Source organism: Vanellus vanellus (assembly GCF_965231255.1).
Source record: "Vanellus vanellus genome assembly, chromosome: 23".
In the NCBI taxonomy this organism is placed as follows: domain Eukaryota; kingdom Metazoa; phylum Chordata; class Aves; order Charadriiformes; family Charadriidae; genus Vanellus; species Vanellus vanellus.
In genome coordinates this window covers 2,279,285-2,302,086 of record NC_138928.1, presented here as the reverse complement: position 1 = coordinate 2,302,086, position 22,802 = coordinate 2,279,285, and the positions used below count along the sequence as shown (strand labels likewise).

At 56.1% G+C, this 22,802-nt stretch overlaps 1 protein-coding gene across 1 annotated transcript; it reads right to left on the bottom strand.

Moving 5' to 3' along the window:
• Window positions 1-1,663: 1,663 nt before the first annotated feature.
• Window positions 1,664-18,312, bottom strand: RAB44 (RAB44, member RAS oncogene family; the record flags this gene model as incomplete). Its single annotated transcript, XM_082494680.1, has 16 exons — window positions 1,664-3,063; window positions 3,520-3,596; window positions 5,313-5,414; window positions 6,182-6,296; window positions 6,627-6,708; window positions 7,184-7,774; window positions 13,316-14,451; window positions 14,970-15,064; window positions 15,375-15,423; window positions 15,830-16,017; window positions 16,336-16,431; window positions 16,552-16,642; window positions 17,013-17,156; window positions 17,455-17,626; window positions 17,892-18,006; window positions 18,103-18,312. The coding sequence occupies 16 exons, from the start codon at window positions 18,310-18,312 to the stop codon at window positions 2,979-2,981; spliced, it is 3,348 nt and encodes a 1,115-aa protein (XP_082350806.1). The 3' UTR covers window positions 1,664-2,978.
• Window positions 18,313-22,802: the final 4,490 nt, after the last annotated feature.

Below are 22,802 nucleotides of genomic sequence, written 5' to 3'. Positions count from 1 at the left end.
CAACCCAATTTAAAAAAGAAAACCAAAAATTCCTGTGGTCCAAACAAACATGCATTTCCCTGTTGCTATTAATATCTCAGACCTTGATCCTCCTCCAAACACTCCCGCGCGTGTTTAGCAGCTTGCAAATGAGCGGTCCCTTTGATTCGGGAGTGGGAACGTTTGCTGGGACTGTGAATTAACAGAGATGAAAGATGTTTTCAAACGCAACACGCTGATCACATTTTCCAATGGGCTTTATTGCCTTCCCGGTGTTTCTCTCAACCTGGCGGTGAAAAACTCATTTCCAAGTTTGGGAGGGAGGTTTGGAGGGGAGTTACACTTGTTTTCTGCAAGACCTTCGGGCGCAAACTCAATCCTTTTTTCTAGATGTGATTTCTAGTGGAATAAGGCAGACATTCCTTGCTCTCCGCTGTTCTGGGAAGCGTTTTTCTTTCGCAGATCTCTCTTTTGGGCCCTGTTCAAGCTCCCTGGTCTTTCTTTGCAGCGGCAATATTGCAGTTTGAAGGTATTCCTGCATTTGCTGCCATCTAATGGGAGGATTTAGCCTTGGCGACATCAACTCTGTTTTGTGAGCAAATAAAAACGTTTCCCTGCACAATCCTGCTGCCGCTCTGCCGGGCAGCATCTTCCGCACATAATCCCAGCAAATTTAGGCGAAGGGAAAAGCCGATCTGACGGATAGCTTCGGCGTACGTGCAGCTCGGCGGCTCTGCACGGGGTCACGCAGACCCAGCAAAATGTATTTGGGGGTTAATTAGGCTAAAATGGTGCTTCTCCTATCACGGACCAGACTTGCAGAGTGTGGTTGGATTTATATAATTTTAAGATAAAACAGCAAGGCAGAAATAGTGAAGATGGACCCAAAAAACCAAAAAAAACCCCAACCCCGAATCCAGGCAGAGTTCTGAACTGAGCCACATAAACTCTTCCTGAGGAGCTGTGCTCCTCAGGCTGCTCCCACTGCTCCGTCAGGAAAAATATTTTATAAAGAAATATGGTAGAGGGATGGGCATGGAATGGCAGTATAAATGTATTATGTTAAGAAAAGAAAGTCTTTTAACCATAGAGCCAAGGGAGGATGGCTCGTGGCAGGGAACAGGCTGAGGGGAGACGCTTAGGGGGGGAGCTTTGGTGGTGCAGAGATGATGGAGCCCCGAAATGGGGCGTGCAGAGGGGATAACTCAGCTGTGAAAGACTCAAAAATTCCTTCGTCATCGCAAAGTTGTACCCTACCTGGGTACAACTCATAACCTTGGTCTTACTGAGCATGAGCGTGGGCCATCGGTGGTCTTTGCGCATCTCCGTCTGCAAATCAACATCATTGCCACCGAGCGCTTTTTGGGTATCACACGGGGCCGTCCCCAATTCAAGATGTAATTCTGTGAGCAGCACAACCAGGAAAGTCTGCTCTCGCCTGGCTCTGTGCACTGCAGGTCTCTCCCATAGAGATTTGTCATTGTCTGATGAAGACTAAACTTAAACTGCAATTTCTCCATCAATGGGGATGTTAATTAGTCTCAGTTACTCAGTTATTCATACAGAAGTCGCAATGTCTCATAGCTTTGCGGTTGCCACCCATCAGGGACTGCTAAAAACAGCCCGTGGACTCTAAACCCCTTTGAAGTAGGGAAAGAAAAAACAATTACATATACACAGGCATCAGGAGCTCTTAAGCCTTGTGTCCCTGGAAAGCTGAGCTATAACAGAGTCAGAAATATGCAAAATGATATTCTTTTTTTTTTTTAAATATGCATACTGTTATTAGAAAAACAGCTCTTGTTGTCACTATATTTTTGTAAAGCAGAAACTGGCTACTCTTGTGCTTTTCCATAATTATACTTATACATAGTAATGGCAACACAAAGCAAACGCATCTGAGCAGAATTATTTCCCCCAAATCTGCGTGTAAGCACAGTCTTTAAATACACCTGCTGAACTGCTGGGGACCAGGCAACACATGTGATATATAAAAACACTAAAATATAACACTTGTATTCTTGTTTATTTGGTCTGTATGTCTTTCTCTGCAAAAATGTAGTTCTCTGCATCAAGCTGTAAAAGGAAAAAAAAGAAAACTAACCCTGAAATTGTAACATGTGCTTAGATTAGATTTTTCACACCGGGTTTTAAAACCGACACAGCACTTCATAACGAAGCTGTCACGGTTGCAGAAGTGCATCCTCCCTGCCCGTCCTGAGATTTGCTGCAATAGTGCCAAAAAAAAATCCGCTCTGGGAGCAGCGCAGGCAAAAGGGCTCTTGCAGGCATTTCTCTGATCGTATATCCCACCACCCCAGTGCTCTTTCTATTGCTCTGGACATGCTTTTCAGGCTTTTGGATTTATTTTGAGCAAAGTTTGTAGTAGTTTTCTGTCAAGACGCATTACTGCTCACCAGCACGACAAATCAGGAAGAAAAAAAACGAGCTTTACCTTGCCTAATTGGAGAGACTTACAAAGTGCATTTAGGATATATTGAATATTTCATTGTTCCAGATCCCATCTGATCAAAAAGCCGAAGCAAAAGTCACCGCTGCACGGCAGCACCGACAGCCCTAAACCCCCTCATTTTACACACTGCCCTGCGGGTGGCTCCTGGTATTCATTTCTTTTATCCCGAGACTTGGTTTTGCTCCCCACTGCTTCCATTATCATTCCAGCACCCCGGATCCAACTGGGTTCCTTTTCTGCCCCTTTCCTTAGCCTGTTTTTTGTTTTTTTTTGTCTCCAGAAGAAAGCGGTAAAGTTTCCCAACAAGTATTTGGGGGGCTCGTGTGCTCTGGGATAACGGCAGGAGATGAGCGGGGAAGGGGCCGGGTGACAGCCGGCTCCTCCGTAGCGGCTTTTGCTCTCAGCATCGGAGGGAGATGAGGCAAGGCAGACACACGGGGAGCCGAGATGGTGCCTGAGGGCTATTTTTATACTTTTCTGGCTGTCACTGAAGTTTCAAATCACAACTGGAGGTGTCTGTCCATCGCTAGCAGCAGCCCTTTTTCTTCTGGGGTGGCTTCGGTACCTCTTCTGCCTCAGTTTTTAATTTGTCTTCATGAACTTTGAGCAACCTGGGAGAGAAGGAAGCTAATTAGCCGGGTATTTCCCCTATATTTCGCAATGCTGTGCGATTTGTCTTGACAAGCCTCGGTGAAGGATGCTCAGCACGGCTGAAAGGAGTTAGGAGCCTTCCAGCTCAACATGGTTTAAGGACCGTGGACTCTGCTAAAAACGCCAACCTAAGTCAAATCACAGGCAGAATTCATTTTCAGTCAACCCAGAGAGAAATCGGCAGCATCCCGAGAAGGGTTTTATTAATCTCCTCGCAGTGCTGACTGCTCAGGAGACATCTTACAGCACTTATCTCTGGCTCATCCCAGCTGTGCACATGCCGCTCTGAGTTTTCCCTGACATTTGGGCACAGGGAGTCTCGAGTGACAGTAACACACCAGTGTTGGGAGTTAAAAAAGCGGGGAGAGAGCCCATTAAATTCAGGACAGCTGGCAAAATCCAAGCCCATGCCTCACCTGATTAAGCTGACCATGGACTCGGAGACGTTGTGGCCCGAGGCAGCGCTGCATTCGTAAAACATGAGTTGATGCTCCTGGAAGACACAAAGCCCAAACAGATGAACAGAAATGTAATATTCTTGTGTTGGAGTAGCTTAATATGGGAGTAAATAGCCATGGGACAGTCATGGTCAAGAGGAAACAGAAGGACTCAAGGAAACAACGCAATAAATTATTTACTGGAATTTGAGGGTGAAATCCAGCTTTTAAAGTAGTTATGATACTAACATTTAGTATCAAGGAAAAGGTTGACACTTCAGACAGAATGAGATGTGATAGACTTTGACTAGTGGAGCGAATACAGAGACGTAACTAAAAAAAAAAAGAAAAAAAAAAAAGGCATCTAACCCCTTGTGCTGTCTCCATTTGTAAAACTGGTCAATGGATGGTGACCCAAATCCCATAAATTTTGAAATTAAGTCTGTACAGGTGAGATTCTTCTCACCTAATTTTTATTAGCCATCTACATTTGAAGAGACTAATTGTACTCTGGCATTTCAGTATCTTGAAAACAGGATAGGGTTTGGTGGTTTTATTATTATTTATATGATGCTGGGAAGATTGAGTGCACCCTCAGCAAGTTTGCCGATGATACCAAGCTGTTTGGCAAGGTAGACACACTGGAGGGGAGGGGTGCCATCCAGAGGGACCTGGACAGGCTGGAGAGGTGGGCCCAACCCAATCTCATGCAGTTCAACAAAGCCAAGTGCAAGGTCCTACATCTGGGTCGGGGCAATCCCAAGCACAAATACAGGCTCGGTGGGGAATGGCTGGAGAGCAGCCCTGAGAAGGACCTGGGTGTGCTGATTGATGAGAAGCTCAACATGAGCCAGCGGTGTGCGATCGCAGCCCAGAAGGCCAACCCTATCCTGAGCTGCATCAGAAGAAGTGTGGCCAGCAGGGCGAGGGGGGGATTCTGCCCCTCTACTCCACTCTGGTGAGACCCCACCTGGAGTACTGCCTCCAGCTCTGGAGTCCCTAACATAAGAAGGACGTGGACCTGCTGGAGCGTGTCCAGAGGAGAGCCACGAGGATGATCCGAGGGCTGGAGCACCTCTCCTATGAGGAGAGGCTGAGAGAGTTGGGGCTGTTCAGCCTGGAGAAGAGAGGGCTCCGGGGAGATCTTATTGCGGCCTTCCAGTACCCAAAGGGGGCCTACAGGAGAGCTGGGGAAGGACGTTTTACTCGGGCATGTAGTGGTAGGACGAGGGGGAATGGCTTTAAACTGGAAGAGGGCAGGTTCAGATTGAACGTTAGGAAGAAGATTTTCACTTTGAGGGTGGTGAGGCACTGGGACAGGTTGCCCAGAGAGGTTGTTGAGGCCCCATCCCTGGAGGTGTTCAAGGCCAGGCTGGACGTGGCCTTGGGCAACCTGGGCTGGGGGGACGTGTCCCTGCCTATGGCAGGGGATTGGAACTTCAAGGTCCTTTCCAACCTAAACCATTCTATGATTCTATGAAGATCTGTGGCACCTCACAGCAAAGATAAGCAGAGCTGAAAATGTTTTAACTTATAGCTCCAGTTCCATAAACTGTTTTACTGGGGAGGTGCTCAAAACTACAATGGCAAGGGGGAAGCGAGACAGGGAGAGGTGACGGATGTGTTCAGATGTCACTTTGCCGACCACCGATGCACAAAAGGTGAGTTAAGGGTTTCACCTTTCTCCAGGTCCTCGGGCTGGTGGCACCCATCCTTAGCTGCCCTTGCCTAACCTGGCGGGACAGCACACTTTAGCAGGGCCATGCACCTACCTTGGCCAAGCGTTCCCCATCCTTGGTGGGGACCTGTCTCTCTGCAGTGCAGTCGGTTTTGTTCCCGAGAAGCAGAATAGCGACTCTGTCTTTTGCTCCTTCCTGGGCAATTAAAGAGGGGAGGATCAGGAGTGCAATCTCGCTTGAATCACGGCCGCCCACGCTGCCCGCACACATCCTGGAGCACCGTGAGGAATGCCCATGGGTTTGGGCCGGTAGCAAAACCTTAAAGTCTTAAACGAGTTTAACAGCATTTAAGAAAGGGATTTTTTTTTTCCCATCTTAAATCATCTGTCCTGGTCTATTAACAGGGCAGAAGACTGGGCGAGTCACCCCTGAAGTGAATTCATGTTGTGTTCAACTTCAGGAACCCTTCGGAAGATGCTCTGGCTGGGAAACACACGCACTGGGCAAGGCAGCATCCCATTTTGTAAATCCCATTTGTAAACACTGACTTTGTATTTGATGGGAAATCTCTGACAAGAGGTCAGTAATAAGACACAAGTTACCTCCCACTTTGCAGGACTCAAAGTGGGCTGTTCTTGATTATAAAGTTTTATCAAAATCACTTTTAACATTTTCCGGTTTTTAATTTTTAAAAAGTCAATCATTATCATAGTGATGCTATCAAGAAGTTACCCCAGGAAGCACTGCAAAAATGTGAAAATTGTCAGTATCTGAAATTAAATCCTCCAAGAAAAATCATTTTCTAATCAGAACGAAGCAGAACACCCTTTGCAAAGTGCTCGGTCACCCCCAGATGCCCATCCCTAACCGGTGGCAGAGGTCAGGTGGGGAAATGCTGATCTGGGAGTCACCACCAGTTCCCAGACCTTGGGGACAGAACGAGGTTTTCCTGTTTCACCCACCTGGATGCAGCTCAGCCAGTACCGCACGTCCGAGAAGGAGTGCTCTGACGTGATATCATACATCAGCACGACCCCGTCCGCCTTCCGGAAGAACTGCTTGGTGATGCTGTGGTACCTGTGTGCATTTCAAATGGTCATTGATACGGTCTAAGGAGGTTTTGCGTAGGAGTAATCTGAAATCCCAATGGGAAAGCTGGGAATGCATGTCAACAAAAAAGGCAAACCCCAGATTTTGCTCTTATCCCAATTGTAGAGGCCATATAAACAGCCTTTATCTTAATTACTTCCTTTATTATGCTTTATTACACCACATACTGTACAGAGTCCCTCCTTAAACAACCTCTCCTTTGCTTAGCAAAGACAAGAACATTCATTTCCACTAAACTACCAGGAAAAAAAGAAAACCACAGGTTGCGCTCTTTAAGCAGACAGCACAGCAGCTCACCTTTCTGTACCAGCCGAGTCCCACAGACGGAGAGCAAAGCACTTGTTGTCCACGACGAGCATTGTGACCTGATAATCCAGCCCTAGGAGACACAAAAAGGGATATTTTGATACTGTAGAGTTCGTCAGAGGGCGGATGGAGAAGCCACACGGTGCATGCGTGGTCTGAGGCTGCGGCTCAAGCAGGCTGGTCCCAAGTGAACCTCCAGCTTTTAGATCTTTAATGGCTGGATCTGGAGAAGGTCTCTAATTTTGTGGTGAATGAAACCAGACTGGTTAAGAGAGGAGAAGAGAGCTGAAAGGCAAAGCAGAGGGGAAAGCACTAGGACCATTGTATTGGTGCCCTAGAGAGGGCAAGGAGGACCAGCATTGCCTGCTCACGGGCATCCAGCCATGTGAAATCGGTGGTCTTATTTGTCCTTGGTGACAGGTTTTGTAGCATGCTTGGTGTGAGGTGTAACACAAGTGTGATGATCACCAGCAGCTTGTGGGGTGGGGGAAAGGGAATTGTGAAAGGTCACCCAGAGCTGTGCTGGAGAGGAGCTGGAGGAGACCTACCTACTGTGGTGGTGAGGTGCGGGTTGAAGGTGTTGGCGTGCAACCGGTACAGGAATGTTGTTTTGCCCACGTGGGAGTTCCCAACAAACAGCACGTTGTAGACGTGGTCCGGGTCCAGGCAGGCTTCAGTGGAACCCCTCGGGGCAGGTCCTGCCCCACCTGCAGTCACAGTCCCTGGCTCTCCTGGGCTGGGCTCACCTTTCTGGATTGTTTTCTGCCCAACCTCTTGCTGCTTCTTCTGTTGAGTGACACTGAGGTCTTCTCTCAGTTCTCCCAAGAGCTGACTTTGAGGCCGCATGCTGCTGTTGGCTGCATCCCCCAGGGAGCTGTCTTCGAGGACCACCCCCAACTGATCATTCCCAGCATCTTCTTCCTGTTGGACCCTCGTCTGAAGGGTTGACACTGGGGGCACCTCTTGTTGTGGAGGCTCAGCAGGTCCATCAGCTCCCTGCTCTGTTTCCATCACATGCGGTGGCTTGACCTCCGGTGGTTGGGAAGCAGCGTGAAGCCTCACCTTATCTGCCTGTGCTGAGACCTGCTCCTGGAGCTCACTTTGGGCTGCCTGTCCCGAAGTGCCTAGCCGACGCATATCTGGAACGAGAACATCCTCCTGCATCATCGTTTCCAGCTTTAGCGTGCTGATTTGTAACGGCACCTCGGAGACCGGGGAGGCCAGCGCAGACGCCCCGTCATCATGGCCCTGCTTTAGCCCAAGACCCTGAGCTTTGACTAAACTCCTCGCCCCTGCCTCCAGCATCTCTCCCTGCACCACATCCAGACCTTGAGCTCCATCCAGAGGCCTCCCCTCTACAGCAGCCCTCTCTCCCTGTGGTAATTCCAGTGGCTCAGTATCCTCCAGGATCTGCCCATCAGGACCAGTGAGTGCTCCCAGCTTTGCTTCTAGACCAGGACCCTCGGCAGCAGCGGCACTCTCAGGATGCAAAGCGACCATGGCTGGAGGGGACACATGTCCACCGGCAGATCTCTCCCATAGGTCTGTGGTACGAGCTGCACAAAGAGCTACCTCCGATCCAGGAGTCAGGCTCTGCTCCCCTTCCCTCATCCCAGCTGCACCCAGGGGTGCCAGATCTGCCTCTGCACTCCCTCCTGACTCCTCCGCCTCTGCAATTAGCCGCACATTTGCAGCAGTGCTCTGGTCCTCCAGCACATCCAGGCTTTCAGCCTCCTCCTGTGGCTGCACTCCTGCACCAGTCCCCTCTCCCTCCCTGACTCCCGTTCCCTGCGGATCAAGCACAGGCTCATGTGGCAGCGCATCCTCATCCTGCCCTTCTGCCCCATCCTCATCCCGGAGCCTTGTGCCTACTCCACCCTGCCCTCCCCATGGGGCTTCTGGGCTGAGACTCCCACTCAGCTGCGTGTCTGCCTGAGCATCCTCTACCTCCACTTCCACTACCACTTCTTTATCAACCCGATCCAGGGGTTCAACATCTGGACCCACACTCCCTCCCTGCTCTGTCCCCATCGAGCCAGCCTCGATCAGGGGCTGTAGGTTTGTCTCTGTGCTCCCTCCTGGGGTCAGTTTGAGTTCGTCTGCCTCTGCAATTAGCTGCACATTTGCAGCGGTGCTTTGAGCCTCCTGCACGTCCAGGCTTTCAGCCTCCTCCCACAATTGCACTCCTGCATCAGCCCCCTCTCCCTGCCCGATATCTGCTCCCTGCGCATCAAGCACAGGCTCATGTGGCAGCGCATCCTCACCCTGCCCTTCTGCCCCATCCTCATCCTCATCCTGCATGCCTACTCCACCCTGCCCTCCCCATGGGGCTTCTGGGCTGAGACTCCCACTCAGCTGTGTGTCTGCCTGAGCATCCTCTACCTCCACTTCCACTACCACTTCTTTATCAATCTGATCCAGGGGCTCAGCATCTGCATCCACGCTCCCTCCCTGCTCTGTATGCAGGGAGCCAGCCTCACTCGAGAGCTGCAGGTCTGCCTCCGTGCTCCCTCCTGGGGTCAGTTTGAGCTCGTCTGCCTCTGCAATTAGCTGCACATTTGCAGCAGTGCTCTGGTCCTCCAGCACATCCAGGCTTTCAGCCTCCACCTGTGGCTGCACGCCGGCACCAGCCCCCTCTCCCTGCCTGATGGTCACTCCATGGGGGTGAAGCACAGGCTCATGCGGCACCTTATGCTCACCATGTCCTTGTGCCCCACCATCAGCCTCCTCCACAAGCCGCGTGGCTGCATTATCCCCGTCTTCCTGGAGGATTTCAAGGCTGGGATGCTCACACAGCTGCGTGTCCTCTGCCTCTATTTCCACTAACTCAAGTTTATCAACCTGATCCAGGAGTTCAACATCTGGATCCACGCTCCCTCCCTGCTCTGTATGCAGGGAGCCAGCCTTACTTGAGAGCTGCAGGTCTGCCTCCGTGCTCCCTCCTGGGGTCAGTTTGAGTTCGTCTGCCTCTGCAATTAGCTGCACATTTGCAGCAGTGCTCTGGTCCTCCAGCACGTCCAGGCTTTCAGCCTCCTCCTGTGGCTGCACTCCTGCACCAGTCCCCTCTCCCTCCCTGACTCCCGTTCCCTGCGGATCAAGCACAGGCTCATGTGGCAGCACATCCTCACCCTGCCCTTCTGCCCCATCCTCATCCTCATCCTGCATGCCTACTCCACCCTGCCCTCCCCATGGGGCTTCTGGGCTGAGACTCCCACTCAGCTGCGTGTCTGCCTGAGCATCCTCTACCTCTTCTTCCACTACCACTTCTTTATCAACCCGATCCAGGGGTTCAACATCTGGACCCACACTCCCTCCCTGCTCTGTCCCCATCGAGCCAGCCTCGATCAGGGGCTGTAGGTTTGTCTCTGTGCTCCCTCCTGGGGTCAGTTTGAGTTCGTCTGCCTCTGCAATTAGCTGCACATTTGCAGCGGTGCTTTGAGCCTCCTGCACGTCCAGGCTTTCAGCCTCCTCCCACAATTGCACTCCTGCATCAGCCCCCTCTCCCTGCCCGATATCTGCTCCCTGCGCATCAAGCACAGGCTCATGTGGCAGCGCATCCTCACCCTGCCCTTCTGCCCCATCCTCATCCTCATCCTGCATGCCTACTCCACCCTGCCCTCCCCATGGGGCTTCTGAGCTGAGACTCCCACTCAGCTGTGTGTCTGCCTGAGCATCCTCTACCTCCACTTCCACTACCACTTCTTTATCAATCTGATCCAGGGGCTCAGCATCTGCATCCACGCTCCCTCCCTGCTCTGTATGCAGGGAGCCAGCCTCACTCGAGAGCTGCAGGTCTGCCTCCGTGCTCCCTCCTGGGGTCAGTTTGAGCTCGTCTGCCTCTGCAATTAGCTGCACATTTGCAGCAGTGCTCTGGTCCTCCAGCACATCCAGGCTTTCAGCCTCCACCTGTGGCTGCATGCCGGCACCAGCCCCCTCTCCCTGCCTGATGGTCACTCCATGGGGGTGAAGCACAGGCTCATGCGGCACCTTATGCTCACCATGTCCTTGTGCCCCACCATCAGCCTCCTCCACAAGCCGTGTGGCTGCATTATCCCCCTCTTCCTGGAGGATTTCAAGGCTGGGATGCTCACACAGCTGCGTGTCCTCTGCCTCTATTTCCACTAACTCAAGTTTATCAACCTGATCCAGGAGTTCAACATCTGGATCTACGCTCCCTCCCTGCTCTGTATGCAGGGAGCCAGCCTTACTCGAGAGCTGCAGGTCTGCCTCCGTGCTCCCTCCTCGGGTCAGTTTGAGCTCGTCTGCCTCTGCAATTAGCTGCACATTTGCAGCAGTGCTCTGGTCCTCCAGCACATCCAGGCTTTCAGCCTCCTCCTGTGGCTGCACTCCTGCATCAGCCCCCTCTCCCTGCCCGATATCTGCTCCCTGCGCATCAAGCACAGGCTCATGTGGCAGCACATCCTCACCCTGCCCTTCTGCCCCATCCTCATCCTCATCCTGCATGCCTACTCCACCCTGCCCTCCCCATGGGGCTTCTGGGCTGAGACTCCCACTCAGCTGTGTGTCTGCCTGAGCATCCTCTACCTCCACTTCCACTACCACTTCTTTATCAACCTGATCCAGGGGCTCAGCATCTGCATCCACGCTCCCTCCCTGCTCTGTATGCAGGGAGCCAGCCTCACTCGAGAGCTGCAGGTCTGCCTCCGTGCTCCCTCCCGGGATCAGTTTGAGCTCGTCTGCCTCTGCAATTAGCTGCACATTTGCAGCAGTGCTCTGGTCCTCCAGCACGTCCAGGCTTTCAGCCTCCTCCTGTGGCTGCACTCCTGCACCAGTCCCCTCTCCCTCCCTGACTCCCGTTCCCTGCGGATCAAGCACAGGCTCATGTGGCAGCGCATCCTCACCCTGCCCTTCTGCCCCATCCTCATCCCGGAGCCTTGTGCCTACTTCACCCTGCCCTCCCCATGGGGCTTCTGGGCTGAGACTCCCACTCAGCTGCGTGTCTGCCTGAGCATCCTCTACCTCCACTTCCACTACCACTTCTTTATCGATCCGATCCAGAAGTTCAATATCTGGACCCACACTCCCTCCCTGCTCTGTCCCCATCGAGCCAGCCTCGATCAGGGGCTGTAGGTTTGTCTCTGTGCTCCCTCCTGGGGTCAGTTTGAGTTCGTCTGCCTCTGCAATTAGCTGCACATTTGCAGCGGTGCTTTGAGCCTCCTGCACGTCCAGGCTTTCAGCCTCCTCCTGTGGCTGCACTCCTGCATCAGCCCCCTCTCCCTGCCCGATATCTGCTCCCTGCGCATCAAGCACAGGCTCATGTGGCAGCGCATCCTCACCCTGCCCTTCTGCCCCATCCTCATCCTCATCCTGCATGCCTACTCCACCCTGCCCTCCCCATGGGGCTTCTGGGCTGAGACTCCCACTCAGCTGCGTGTCTGCCTGGGCATCCTCTACCTCTTCTTCCACTACCACTTCTTTATCGACCCGATCCAGAAGTTCAACATCTGGACCCACACTCCCTCCCTGCTCTGTCCCCATCGAGCCAGCCTCGATCAGGGGCTGTAGGTTTGTCTCTGTGCTCCCTCCTGGGATCAGTTTGAGTTCGTCTGCCTCTGCAATTAGCTGCACATTTGCAGCGGTGCTTTGAGCCTCCTGCACGTCCAGGCTTTCAGCCTCCTCCCACAATTGCACTCCTGCACCAGCCCCTTCTCCCTGCCGATCAAGCACAGGCTCATGTGGCAGCTCATTCTCACCCTGCCCTTCTGCCCCATCCTCATCCTCATCTCTACGCTGCGTGGCTGCATTGTCCTCCCCTCCCTGGAGGGTTTCAAGACTGGGATGCTCACACAGCTGCCTGTGTGCCTGGGAGTCCTCCGCCTCCACCATTTCCACTAACTCTGGTTTATTGGCCTGATCCAGGGGTTCAACATCTGGAGCCATGCTCCCTCCCTGTTCTGTCCCCGTGGAGCCAGCCTCATTCAGGGGCTGCAGATCTGCCTCCATGCTCCCCCCTGGGATCAGTTTGAACTCATCAACCTCTGCAATTAGCTGCACATTTGCAGCAGTGCTCTGGTCCTCCACCACATCCAGGCTTTCAGCCTCCTCCTGTGGCTGCACGCCGGCACCAGCCCCCTCTCCCTGCCTGATCGTCACTCCGTGGGGATGAGGTACATGCTCGTGTGGCAGCCTGTGCTCACCATGTCCTTGTGCCCCACCGTCAGCCTCCTCCATGAGCTGCATGGCTGCATTGTCCCCCCCTCCCTGGGGGGTTTCCAGGATGGCACCCCCACACAGCTGCACATCTTCCTGGGAGTCCTCTGCCTCCACCAGTTCCAGTGCCTGGGCCTTAACTGGGAACAGCCCACACACATCTGGGCTACCTGCAGGGGTTTCTGCTGGGGAAGGACCCTCACCACGCACCGCAGCAGCACCTATTTCTTCTCCCAGCCCTAACTCTGGTTTATCATCCTCCTCCAGTGGTTGCACATCTGGATCCACACTCCCTCCCTGCTCCCTCCCTGGAGAGCCGGCTTCGCTCAGGGGCTGCAGAGCTGCCTCCACCTCTGCCAGCCGCTGCACGTTGGCATTGCTGCTGTGGGCCTCCAGCGGTTGCACATCTGTTCCCACTCTGCCTTCCCACACATTGGCTGGTGGCACAGCTGCCGGCACCTCTGCACCCACGCTCCCTCCCCGCGCTGCCTCTCCCCTCGCAGACTCACCCTGCGGCTGTGGCTCTGCCTCCCTGCGCTGCGTTGCCTCCACCTCCCCTTCCTCAGCCCCGGCTCTGCGGCTCCCTCCATGCTGAGCTCGGGCTGGCAGCTCATCAGCATCTAAGGTCTCTCCCCAGGGCTGCGCCTCTGCACCGACGTGCTCTTCCTCCAGCATCGCAGGGTCAGGAGCCACTGTCACCTCGGGGTGACTGTCACCATCGCCCTGGGCTGCTCCCATTCGTGCCTCACCCCGGGATGGTGGCTCTGGCTCCAGGAGCTCTCCAGGCTTTATCTCAAGTTCCTCAGAGAGCCCCAGTGGTGGGTCAGCCTCTTCACCCTGACCTGCACCCAGGGGCTGTGCGCGCTCTCCCAGCACTGCAGCCGGGCCGGTGTCACCCGTGGCAAGCTGCCATCCCACTGCTATACTTGTGTCCCCAGCCTTGGGTGGCCCCAGACCTGCCTCCGGATTTTCTCCCTGGCTTAATGCCGCTTCCTCAGCTTCTCCTGGGGGCTGTGCTTTTTCCCAACCCGTTTTTTCCTGCATCCATCCTTCTCCCTCCACCTCCATCAGCGCCTGCTCTCCTGCCTCCGTGCTCTCTCCCGGTGCTCCTTGCGGATGCTCAGCCACCTTTAGCACCAGCTCCTTCACACCAGCACCCTTTCCCTGCAGGAATAACATCCTCCGTGCCTCCTCCGGGATCTCTCCCTGCTCCACCCCCGGCTCCTGAGCCCTGTGGTGCCCGGCTCCCACGGACGCACCAGCCTGTGTCACATCTGGAACACGAAGCTCAGCTGTGGCCGGTCCCTCTTTCAGGTCTCCTTCAACCAGCTCGTGACCGAAGTGGCTGGGAAGGGTCTCTTGCAGGACCCCGGGGATTGTGCCGTGGGCTGCGGCTGCCTCTGGCCCCATCTGGGGCTCAGCATCATCCCGGGGGTGATGGGCAGCATCTGGGGGTGCACCCGGTGCCTGTGGCTTCAGCTGTTTGCTCAGAGCCGCTATTGCATCATTCATCTCTCTTAGCAAAGAGCTTTGGTCAGAAAAGTGTTCCTCTTTCAGAAATTCTGGGAAGGGGTCCTCTTCCGCAGAGCTCGCTCTCGGTGGGGGTCCCAAAAGGCTTATTTCTGCAGGCGGCATTTCCCAAACCCTGGAAAGGGCAGAAAAGGGTCAGCGCAGTCCCCAGGTGAGGCTCCAGCTCCCTCCCACCCACCTGGGCTGGTACTGGGAGGGTCCCTCCTCCACCACCTCACCCCATCCCTCTCCAAACCTGACTTGATTTACCCTCCGGGTGCACTGGTGGCTCACATGGGCAGTGACCAGGGACGGGGGAAAAGGGGGTGCACACCCGGGGAGAGAGACCCGGGGCCGCATCCTGCCTGGTGAGCAAGCGTGCCACTTCCCAGGCCCCGTGTTCACATTATCGGAGATGAAAAAACAACTCTCGGCCACGTACAGCGACTGCCTGAGCCCAGGGAGCGACGCAGGGCAGCGAGCGGGGGTAAGCGAGCCGATGTCCGGGAAGAGAGATGGGTGGGAGAGGAACAATAAAAGGACTAAATATCGTGTTTTTTGCCCGGGGAGGGAGGAGGACTTGGGTGTTGGGTACCGGTTCGCAGGTGTCGAGGGCAGGAGCTGAAGCAGCAGCTCTTGCCCAGGGCCCCTTACACTTGGTGGATGCTCTTGGCTTTGGGCTCGCCGCTCTGGGACCCCAGCCTGATCCGCATCTCCGAGCGGTACTTCTCGCTCTTCCCCGGACTCATCTGCAGCAAACAGGGTGGGAAGAGGAGGGAGAAAAAGGAGTGTATCGGCATGAAATGATGCTGAGCTTTCCGGCTGGTATCCAGACGTACCCGCCCAAAATCTTGGGGGTGTCAGAACTAACGTGCTGCTACCCCCTCCCTTCCCGAGCATCGGTAGGGCATTGTGCTGACACAGTTGGAGAAAGCTTTTAGGGGAGGCACTGCCCCTGCTGCAGAAGCACCCTGTGCTCCTGGGCTCCCCGGCAGTCCCAAACCAAACAGCATGAGGCCCTGGAGCCCAGACACCCCATCCCGTCCCCAGCTGAAGTACCTGTGGGGACAGGGGTGTCTCGCCGGGCAGCTCTGCCACCGCTCTGTCCCTGCAAACACAGAGCACAGGGGTCAAAACGGCAATTCCATCCTCTTCCCCATGTCCATCCCTGCCCTAGGGTTGTCCCTACCCCTGAAGGCAGCGATGGGCTGGAGCAGGACAGCAAAACCCATAACTCTTGGATCAGTCCTGGTTGGGTTCTTCAGGGGGAAGGATGTCCCCATCTCTGTTGGCACTGCCCTTGAATGACAGGCTCAGTGCATGGTGGTGACAGTCCTGGTTGGTTTTTTTTTCTGATGCTTTTCACACCAAGCCGAGATTAATCTGCACCGTGGAGACCACTGAAGCACCACGATAGCTGAGACCCATCAAACTCATTCCCCATCCAGTGCAACCCCCCAGAAGGAAACCACCAATAGGTACAAGAGGGACATGATGGTCACTCAGCTACTCACCCAGGCTCCTCCATGTGCTCCCAAACCATGGCAGCCCTCGCTGTCTGCAGGCGCCTGTGGGTCTGCTGGAGCTGCTGGTGGAGGTGCTGCAGGCGGTCCTCCAGCACCCGGTTGCTCTCCTCCAGCTGCCGGTTTTCAGTGCTGGCGGCTTGTTGCGTGCTACGGAGGCTGCGGCACCTCGTCTCCAACTGCGGGATGGCAACCAGGACACTCACACCTTGCCAGGACCCCCATGAGACCCATGCCGAAGAATGATGGATAACCATCTCCTCTAGACCTGGGGCTGAATTTCCAGCCCCCAGGGTGGTGGGTGGGAAACTCAGCTTGGATGCTCTGGGGTTGGAGGGCAGCGTGGGGATGGCAAAGGAGAGATCCTACATGACAACCTGCATCAAGGACTGGTGGGGACAGACAGGGATCAGCTGTACAACACCGTGTTGCTGCTACAGGCACAGCCCAAAGACCCCATACGCACAGTGGGGGACCAGGGGTTGGGGCCACCTCACCTCCATCTGTGCCGTGACCAAGCGCTGCACCTCCCTCTCGCTGGCATCCAGCGCTCGCTGCAGCTCCACACTGTGCTGGTGGCTCCGGGCCACGCTCTGACATGGCAACAAGGATGTTAACACCCACTCATCCATCTCAGAGTTGCCACAGTGGTTTGGGGCCCCGGTCTTCTCCCGGGGTGGGTGGTAAGGGGAGAGGAGCTGCTGGTGACCCACCTCCTGCTGCAGCCGCTGCTGCTCCTGCTCGATCTGCTGCTCCAGGGCCTCACAGAGCTGCTGCACGTCCTTGTCGTGCTCAGCCACACGCCTGCGGGGGACAGCAAGGCCCAGGGGGGCGGTCAGACCCTGCTGCAGTGGGTGAAGGTCCCTGGGACCCCACATTGCCCATGGGACCTGCAGGCTGCAGCCGGGTCTGCCCAGAGGGGTTCACCCAGCCAAGGCCATGTCCAGCTGTCTGAGTCCGGCACTTTTGCCATCCTGTGCATGACTGTAGAGGGAGCCCAACCCCAAACGTCAGCTCTGAGCAAAACCTCTGCTCCAGCCACCGATGGACACGCTGAAAGCACCCAGTTTCTCCCTCCTTGGGTGCATCTCCACAGCTGGGGTGAGCAGAGGGCCCCATCCCTGTCCCCATCCTTCCCGTCCCATCCCTCTCCGCTGCCCAGGGGGGGACTCACTTGTTGAGGGTCACCTCCAAAGCCTCCTTCTTACTCCTGGCTTCTTGGATGCGGTGCCTCATCTTGGCCAGAAAGTCCTCCAGGTTGCCCAGGAGCTGGGGTTCGTCCTGCCGGAGCTTCACCCAGAGCTGCCAGATCTCCTGTCTGCAGGGAGATGTTTTTTTTTGCAGTGAGCATCTTCCCAAAACCCCCCAAAGACAGGCCATCTATGGGGTCCCAGGTTGCTTAGCTCACATCATTTGAGACGTGTGGTCCTGGGGGACAGATGAGCATTGGGGTGACTATGATCCTGTCCTCTGCTCCTGCGCTTGGGCCAAAGGCACCTCCAAGCCATTTCTGGGCTCTTTGGCCACATGGGAACCTCCTGCCCCAAGTCTTTCCCCCTTGGACAGCTGTGCCCCATCCTGCAGGACACCCATGGGTGCTGAACAGGGTGGCTTACTCTTCAGAGATGTTGTCTGTGCCCAGTTGGTCCATGAAGGCAGCAAAGTGTCTCCGCTCCTCACTGTCCGCCCCCTCCAACGTTGGGCTAGGCAGGACCAAGCGGACCCTCCGGGATGCCGTTTTCCGCCGGCGGTGGTCCCTGGCAGCTTTTTGAGAGTTCAGGAACTGACCTGCCGACAGACACCCCAAACCTTCAGTGCCCGGATGGGGCAATAGCAAAGCCCAAACCCTGACACTACCCACCCCACGGCTTCGAGAAGCTGCTTCGGCACATGAGGACCCCTCACCAGGAGAGCCATGGGCTGAGACCCGGGCATGGGGACACTTTTTAAATCATCATGTGGAAGAGAAGCGTTTCAGTGCCCCCCTGGGAAAGCACCACGGCCGTGTCCAGGATCAGCCCGGGCTGCTTGGAAGCAGCGTCCTGGCACTTACAGAGCCCGGCAGTGAACTCCTCAATGCTCAACTGCCCGGTGCCGGCAGCATCCAGCCCATCAAAGACGAGCTCCAGCTCCTCCATGCTGCACGGGAAATCCTCCTCCTGCAATTTCTAAGAACAAAGCAAATCAGGGGAAAAACCCTGTCCATCATCCATCTCCTTCCACCCCGCCGGCATTTGACCTGAGAAGACCTCCCCATCCCTTACCTTCATGTCTGAGCGGGTGACAAACCCCGCCTGGTCCTTGTCCTGCTCCCTGAAGAAGTCCTGCACCCTCTTCACTATTTCGGATGCCCACGGTGGCTCCTCGCTGGGGCCAGGGGCTGCTGCCGGTGCCTCACCGGAGCCCTCGCGCAGCTGCTTGCGCCGGCTGGAGCCCAACCGCCGGCCCTTGGTGCCCGTCCGGCGCTCGGCCATGGCTCCCGGCTCGGTCCTGGCGAGGGGGAAACCGGCAGGTGCTGATCCTCAGCCAGCTCTTTCCTTGCTGGAGACCTTTGCTGCGGTGTGGTGGGAGACGGCGGAGCAGGACTGAGCTGGAAATTCATTTTGGGTGGTGTGAGTGCCCCCCCCGCCAAGGTTTGGCAATAGGAAGAGAGGCGCTTATCTCCGATTGCGTGGTGCAAACGGAGCCTTGACCCACAGCGAGCAACGGCCGTCCCCACCGGCTGTGAGCCCAGTACCCACCGGGCGAGCAGCTTCTCCTGCCGCTGGCCAAGCACCCATCCCAAATCTCCCCATAGTCCCACTATGGAGGATGCTCAGGGCACCAGCACCACTGGGGCTCAGGGGCCACCCAGGAGGTGACAGAGCCCGGAGGTGACAGCGGCAAAGAAGTTGGTGCCGGAGGTCTGGGCAAAGCGTGGTGGTTCCACCTGCTTTCTCGGAGCTCAGCAGCAGCTTTTAAAATTCCTCCCCCGACTTTCACAGCCGTGAGTCACCTCCGGGGAGAGCTGCGTAAGACCTCGGGGAGGTTTTTGTCACTCGCCCCAGCTTGTGGGGCCCGAGCTCAGGACCAACCCCCCACCACTCCTCTCTCTGCATTCTGGGTGGGTGACAGCATCGCCAACAGCCACCATGCCGTCCCAGTGAGGGGTTGTTCTCTGCATGGCAAAGCCAAAATACTGAGCAGAGGAAACCACAGCCACGGAGAGCGGTGACGCAGAGCCGGGGCCATGCTCGAGCCCTCCGCAGCCTGGCTTCCCGCTCCCGGTCCAGGGACCCCCCCCCCTCTCCGGCTGCTCCAGTCCCCTGCCCCATTCCTTCTGCAATATGAAACAGAGATTCTGCTAAATCCCAGGGGGCAGTGGAAACATGAGAATAAGCCCCAAAATCATCCCCTTCCCCTTAAAGCAAGAGGGTCTTGTGGAGTAGCCGGAGTCCCACAGGACACTGAGGGGGGCAGGAACCAGGTGCCTATATGGTGGTCCCAGCCCCTAGGACAGCAGAAGTGGGAGCTCTGGGGGGCAGGTGGGGTTGTTGAAGGCACTGAGAAGCTCCCAGTTACCTGCCCCAGCCCCGGGGGGTGAGCTGAGCCCACCACACAAAGGGGGTGCAGAACAAGGAGGGGGGCTGGGATGGGAACAACACACTCCCCCGGCTCAGCAGTGTCCCCCCCTGAGCATCGCCTGCGACCTGCCTCCCCTCCGAAACACCCCATGCTGCTCCCAGCCATCAGAAAAGGGCCCCCCACCACAGTCCCCCCACAGGCAGCAAGGAAAAGCCCCCCCCAGCTCACCACCAGCGAGAAAACCCCCTTCTTTTCCTTGCTTTTCTACTTTTTAAGGTGATGTATGAGCTATCCGCAGCACAGCAAAGCTTACCTTTCCCACCTCCCCAGAGAGACCCTCAGTTTCGGGGTGCACGGGGCAGCGATGCTCCCTGGGCCGGGAGGGATGCTGGTCCTGCGCCGGGGATGCTGCTGCCGCCCACCGACCCGCCCTGTGCCCGAGCTCTCATTTTCTCTCTCTTACTCAAGGCGGCTTTCCGTTTTCGGGTTACACTCAACTGCCGGTGCTCACACGTTTCCTGTTTGCCACGGTGTAAGCGGGGTGCAGGAAGGGCCCGTCCGGAGGGTCCGCGTCCCCCCAGACTTCCCCGGATCCCAAAGCAAGGGCACCGTCGGCATCATCGGGAAGCGCCGTAGAAGTCCCCATCCTCTCCTTGTTTGCAGTGGTCCAGCCAAGGCCAGAAGGTGTTTGAGGCAGGGGAAAAAGCATCAGAGAAAGAGCAAATGTTATTTTAAGAATCCGAATAACCCAAACTACAAGACTATATATAACCCACAGGTTGTAACATCCTACCAAAGGCAGATCAAACCTGCAAACCCCACTCTGGCCCCAGGATTTGGAGACCTCCCTCACTGTGCTGCTCACATGGATAGGTTTTTTTTCCCCCCAGTTATTAACTCATCTTGAAAGCCGGCATCAAATCCACCGACTGCCCGTGGTCTGCGTCCACGGTTTGCAAGGGGACAGAGGAATTAGACAGGCCACATGCATTTTTGCTCCCCTTTAACTGCAAATTGGGAAGAGATGCCAAGCAAAAGCTTAAAATAACAACAAGGGGAAACACCAACTATTATCTTCAGGTTGTAGAGTTGACACCCCCCCGGCTCACAGCGGGGCTCCGGGGGCAGGAGCTGTGGGGTGGAGACTGGTTGCTCTGCCCATCTCTCCCCATCCCAGTTGGTTAAATCACTCGCTGGGAACCGGCCGTGCAGGTGCCCTGCCCCATCACACCCACCCGCTCGCAGCCCAGCCCTGCTCGTTTGCCGTTCCACCTAACGAAGCAGCAGCCAGCTCAGGGGCAACTGCTCCGCTTGGATATTTGTCGGCCAATTCAAGGCTCAGCCGTTCATTCTCCGCTCTCCGAGCAAGGCTGGTGCCTGTTACCCCAGACTGAAGCAACCCCACAGCCAGGTTGGGGTGTTCAGCTCGCAAAAAACACCTCTGAGCTCACATTTGCCACCGTGTCTCACAGCCCCACGGCTGTTTGCTGCTGCACAAAGACTGAATTTTGGCTTTGCTTTCCCTGAGGATGCTTCTGGGGGGGAAAACCTAAATACCTCTATGAGAGCTCACTGATGCGTACCCTCTGCCCAGCAGCACTCCAGCTGCAGGGCCCCGCCAGCAGCCTGCGCCGGGGTTAGCACCAGCCATGGGAGGGTACGATCCAGCCCCGCAGCACCAACGGCTCTTTCCAGCCCCAAGGAGACAGAAACGTAGAATCAGAGAATGGTCGGAGTTGGAAGGGACCTTTAGACCTTTAATATCACCCAGTGCCACCCCCAGCCCTGGGCAGGGACACCCCCCCCCCCAGCCCAGGTTGCTCCGAGACCCGTCCAACCTGCCCTTGAGCACCTCCAGGGATGGGGCAGCCACAGCTTTTCGGGGCACCCTGCGCCAGGGGCTCACCGCCCTCGCAGTCAGCAATTTCTTCCTAATTTCTCATCTAAATCTCCCCTCTTCCAGTGTAAAACCGTTCCCCCTCATCCCACCGCTCCCCTCCCTGATCCAGAGTCCCTCCCCAACTCTCCTGGAGCCCCTTTAGGCACTGGAAGGGGCTCTCAGGTCTCTGCGGAGCCTTCTCCTCTCCAGGCTGACCCCCCCATCTCTCCCAGCCCGTCCTCCCAGCAGAGGGGCTCCAGCCCTCCCAGCATCTCCGGGGCCTCCTCTGGCCCCGCTCCAACAGCTCCGGGGCCTTCTGCTGGGGGGACCCCCCGAGCTGGAGGCAGCACTGCGGGGGGGTCTCCCCAGAGCAGAGCAGAGCACAGAAGAGGGGCACGATCCCCCCCTGGCCCTGCCGGCCACGCTGCGGGGGATGCAGCCCGGGGGGCCGGGGGCTTTCTGGGCTGCGGTCGCACATTGCCGGCTCCTGGGGAGCTTCTCGCCCACCAACACCCCCGAGTCCTTCTCCTCAGGGCTGCTCCCCATCCATTCCCCGCCCAGCCTGGAGCTGTGCTTGGGATTGCTCCAACCTGTGTGCAGGACCTTACTCTTGGCTGTGTTGAACTTCATGAGGTTTGCACAGTCCCACCTCGGTGGGACAGGTCTCAGCAATAGGAGATTAAATACTGTGGGGAAAGGAGGGGAAGCGCCTGACCCCCCTCCCGGCCCCACTTGGCCATCGTGGGAGTTTGAACCCCCGGCATCCTCGCTGGGATGGGAGATCAGCAAAACACAACCTGGGCTGAAAGGGCAAAGTTTCCATCCATTCCTCAGCTGCTGGAAGCCCATCGTCATTCTGCGGTCCCCAAAGCTGCGGGGGACACAGTCCTCCCTTACCTGGACGAGGGGGTCCAGGGCTGGGGTCTCCCAGGGGGGGTGCAAAACTCAAGCCCCGGTGGGGAGCTCCCTCTCACACCGCACAGCCAGACCCCGACCACCCCGCAAACGGGGAACGAGGCAGGATTTGCTGATTTATTTCTCGCTTCCTCCACCGCCACCGCTCCTGACAAAACAGGAGGTGACAGCGGAGGGGAGCAGCTGGCCGCAGCCAAGGGGGCTGGAAGGACTGACGTAAGGGGAAAGATTAAAAGGGCTAATTCTGTAGGGTTTGACTCAGCAGCAGCTAAAAGGCCGAGGTGATGGTGCTCTGCAAGCATTTCAAGGGGCATCGGCGCGCACGGGTGTCACCCAACACTATGGGGACAGGCAGATGCTTTAGGGATCCTTGGTTGAACGATGACACAAGGTCGTTGTCACCATCAAAACTTTTTTTCAACTGGATCCTCTGCAGATCAGGTCCTTTATCACATTAACCATAACTCGAGCTCACGGTCCACCTACAAGTCTTGCTCAGTCCTTGGAGGCAGCAGCTGATGGCAGAGATGTCCCTGACTCCCAGGAATCTCAGCCCTGGCATCCAGCAGCTCCAGTCTCAGTCCCACCTGGGACTTCTGCTGCACA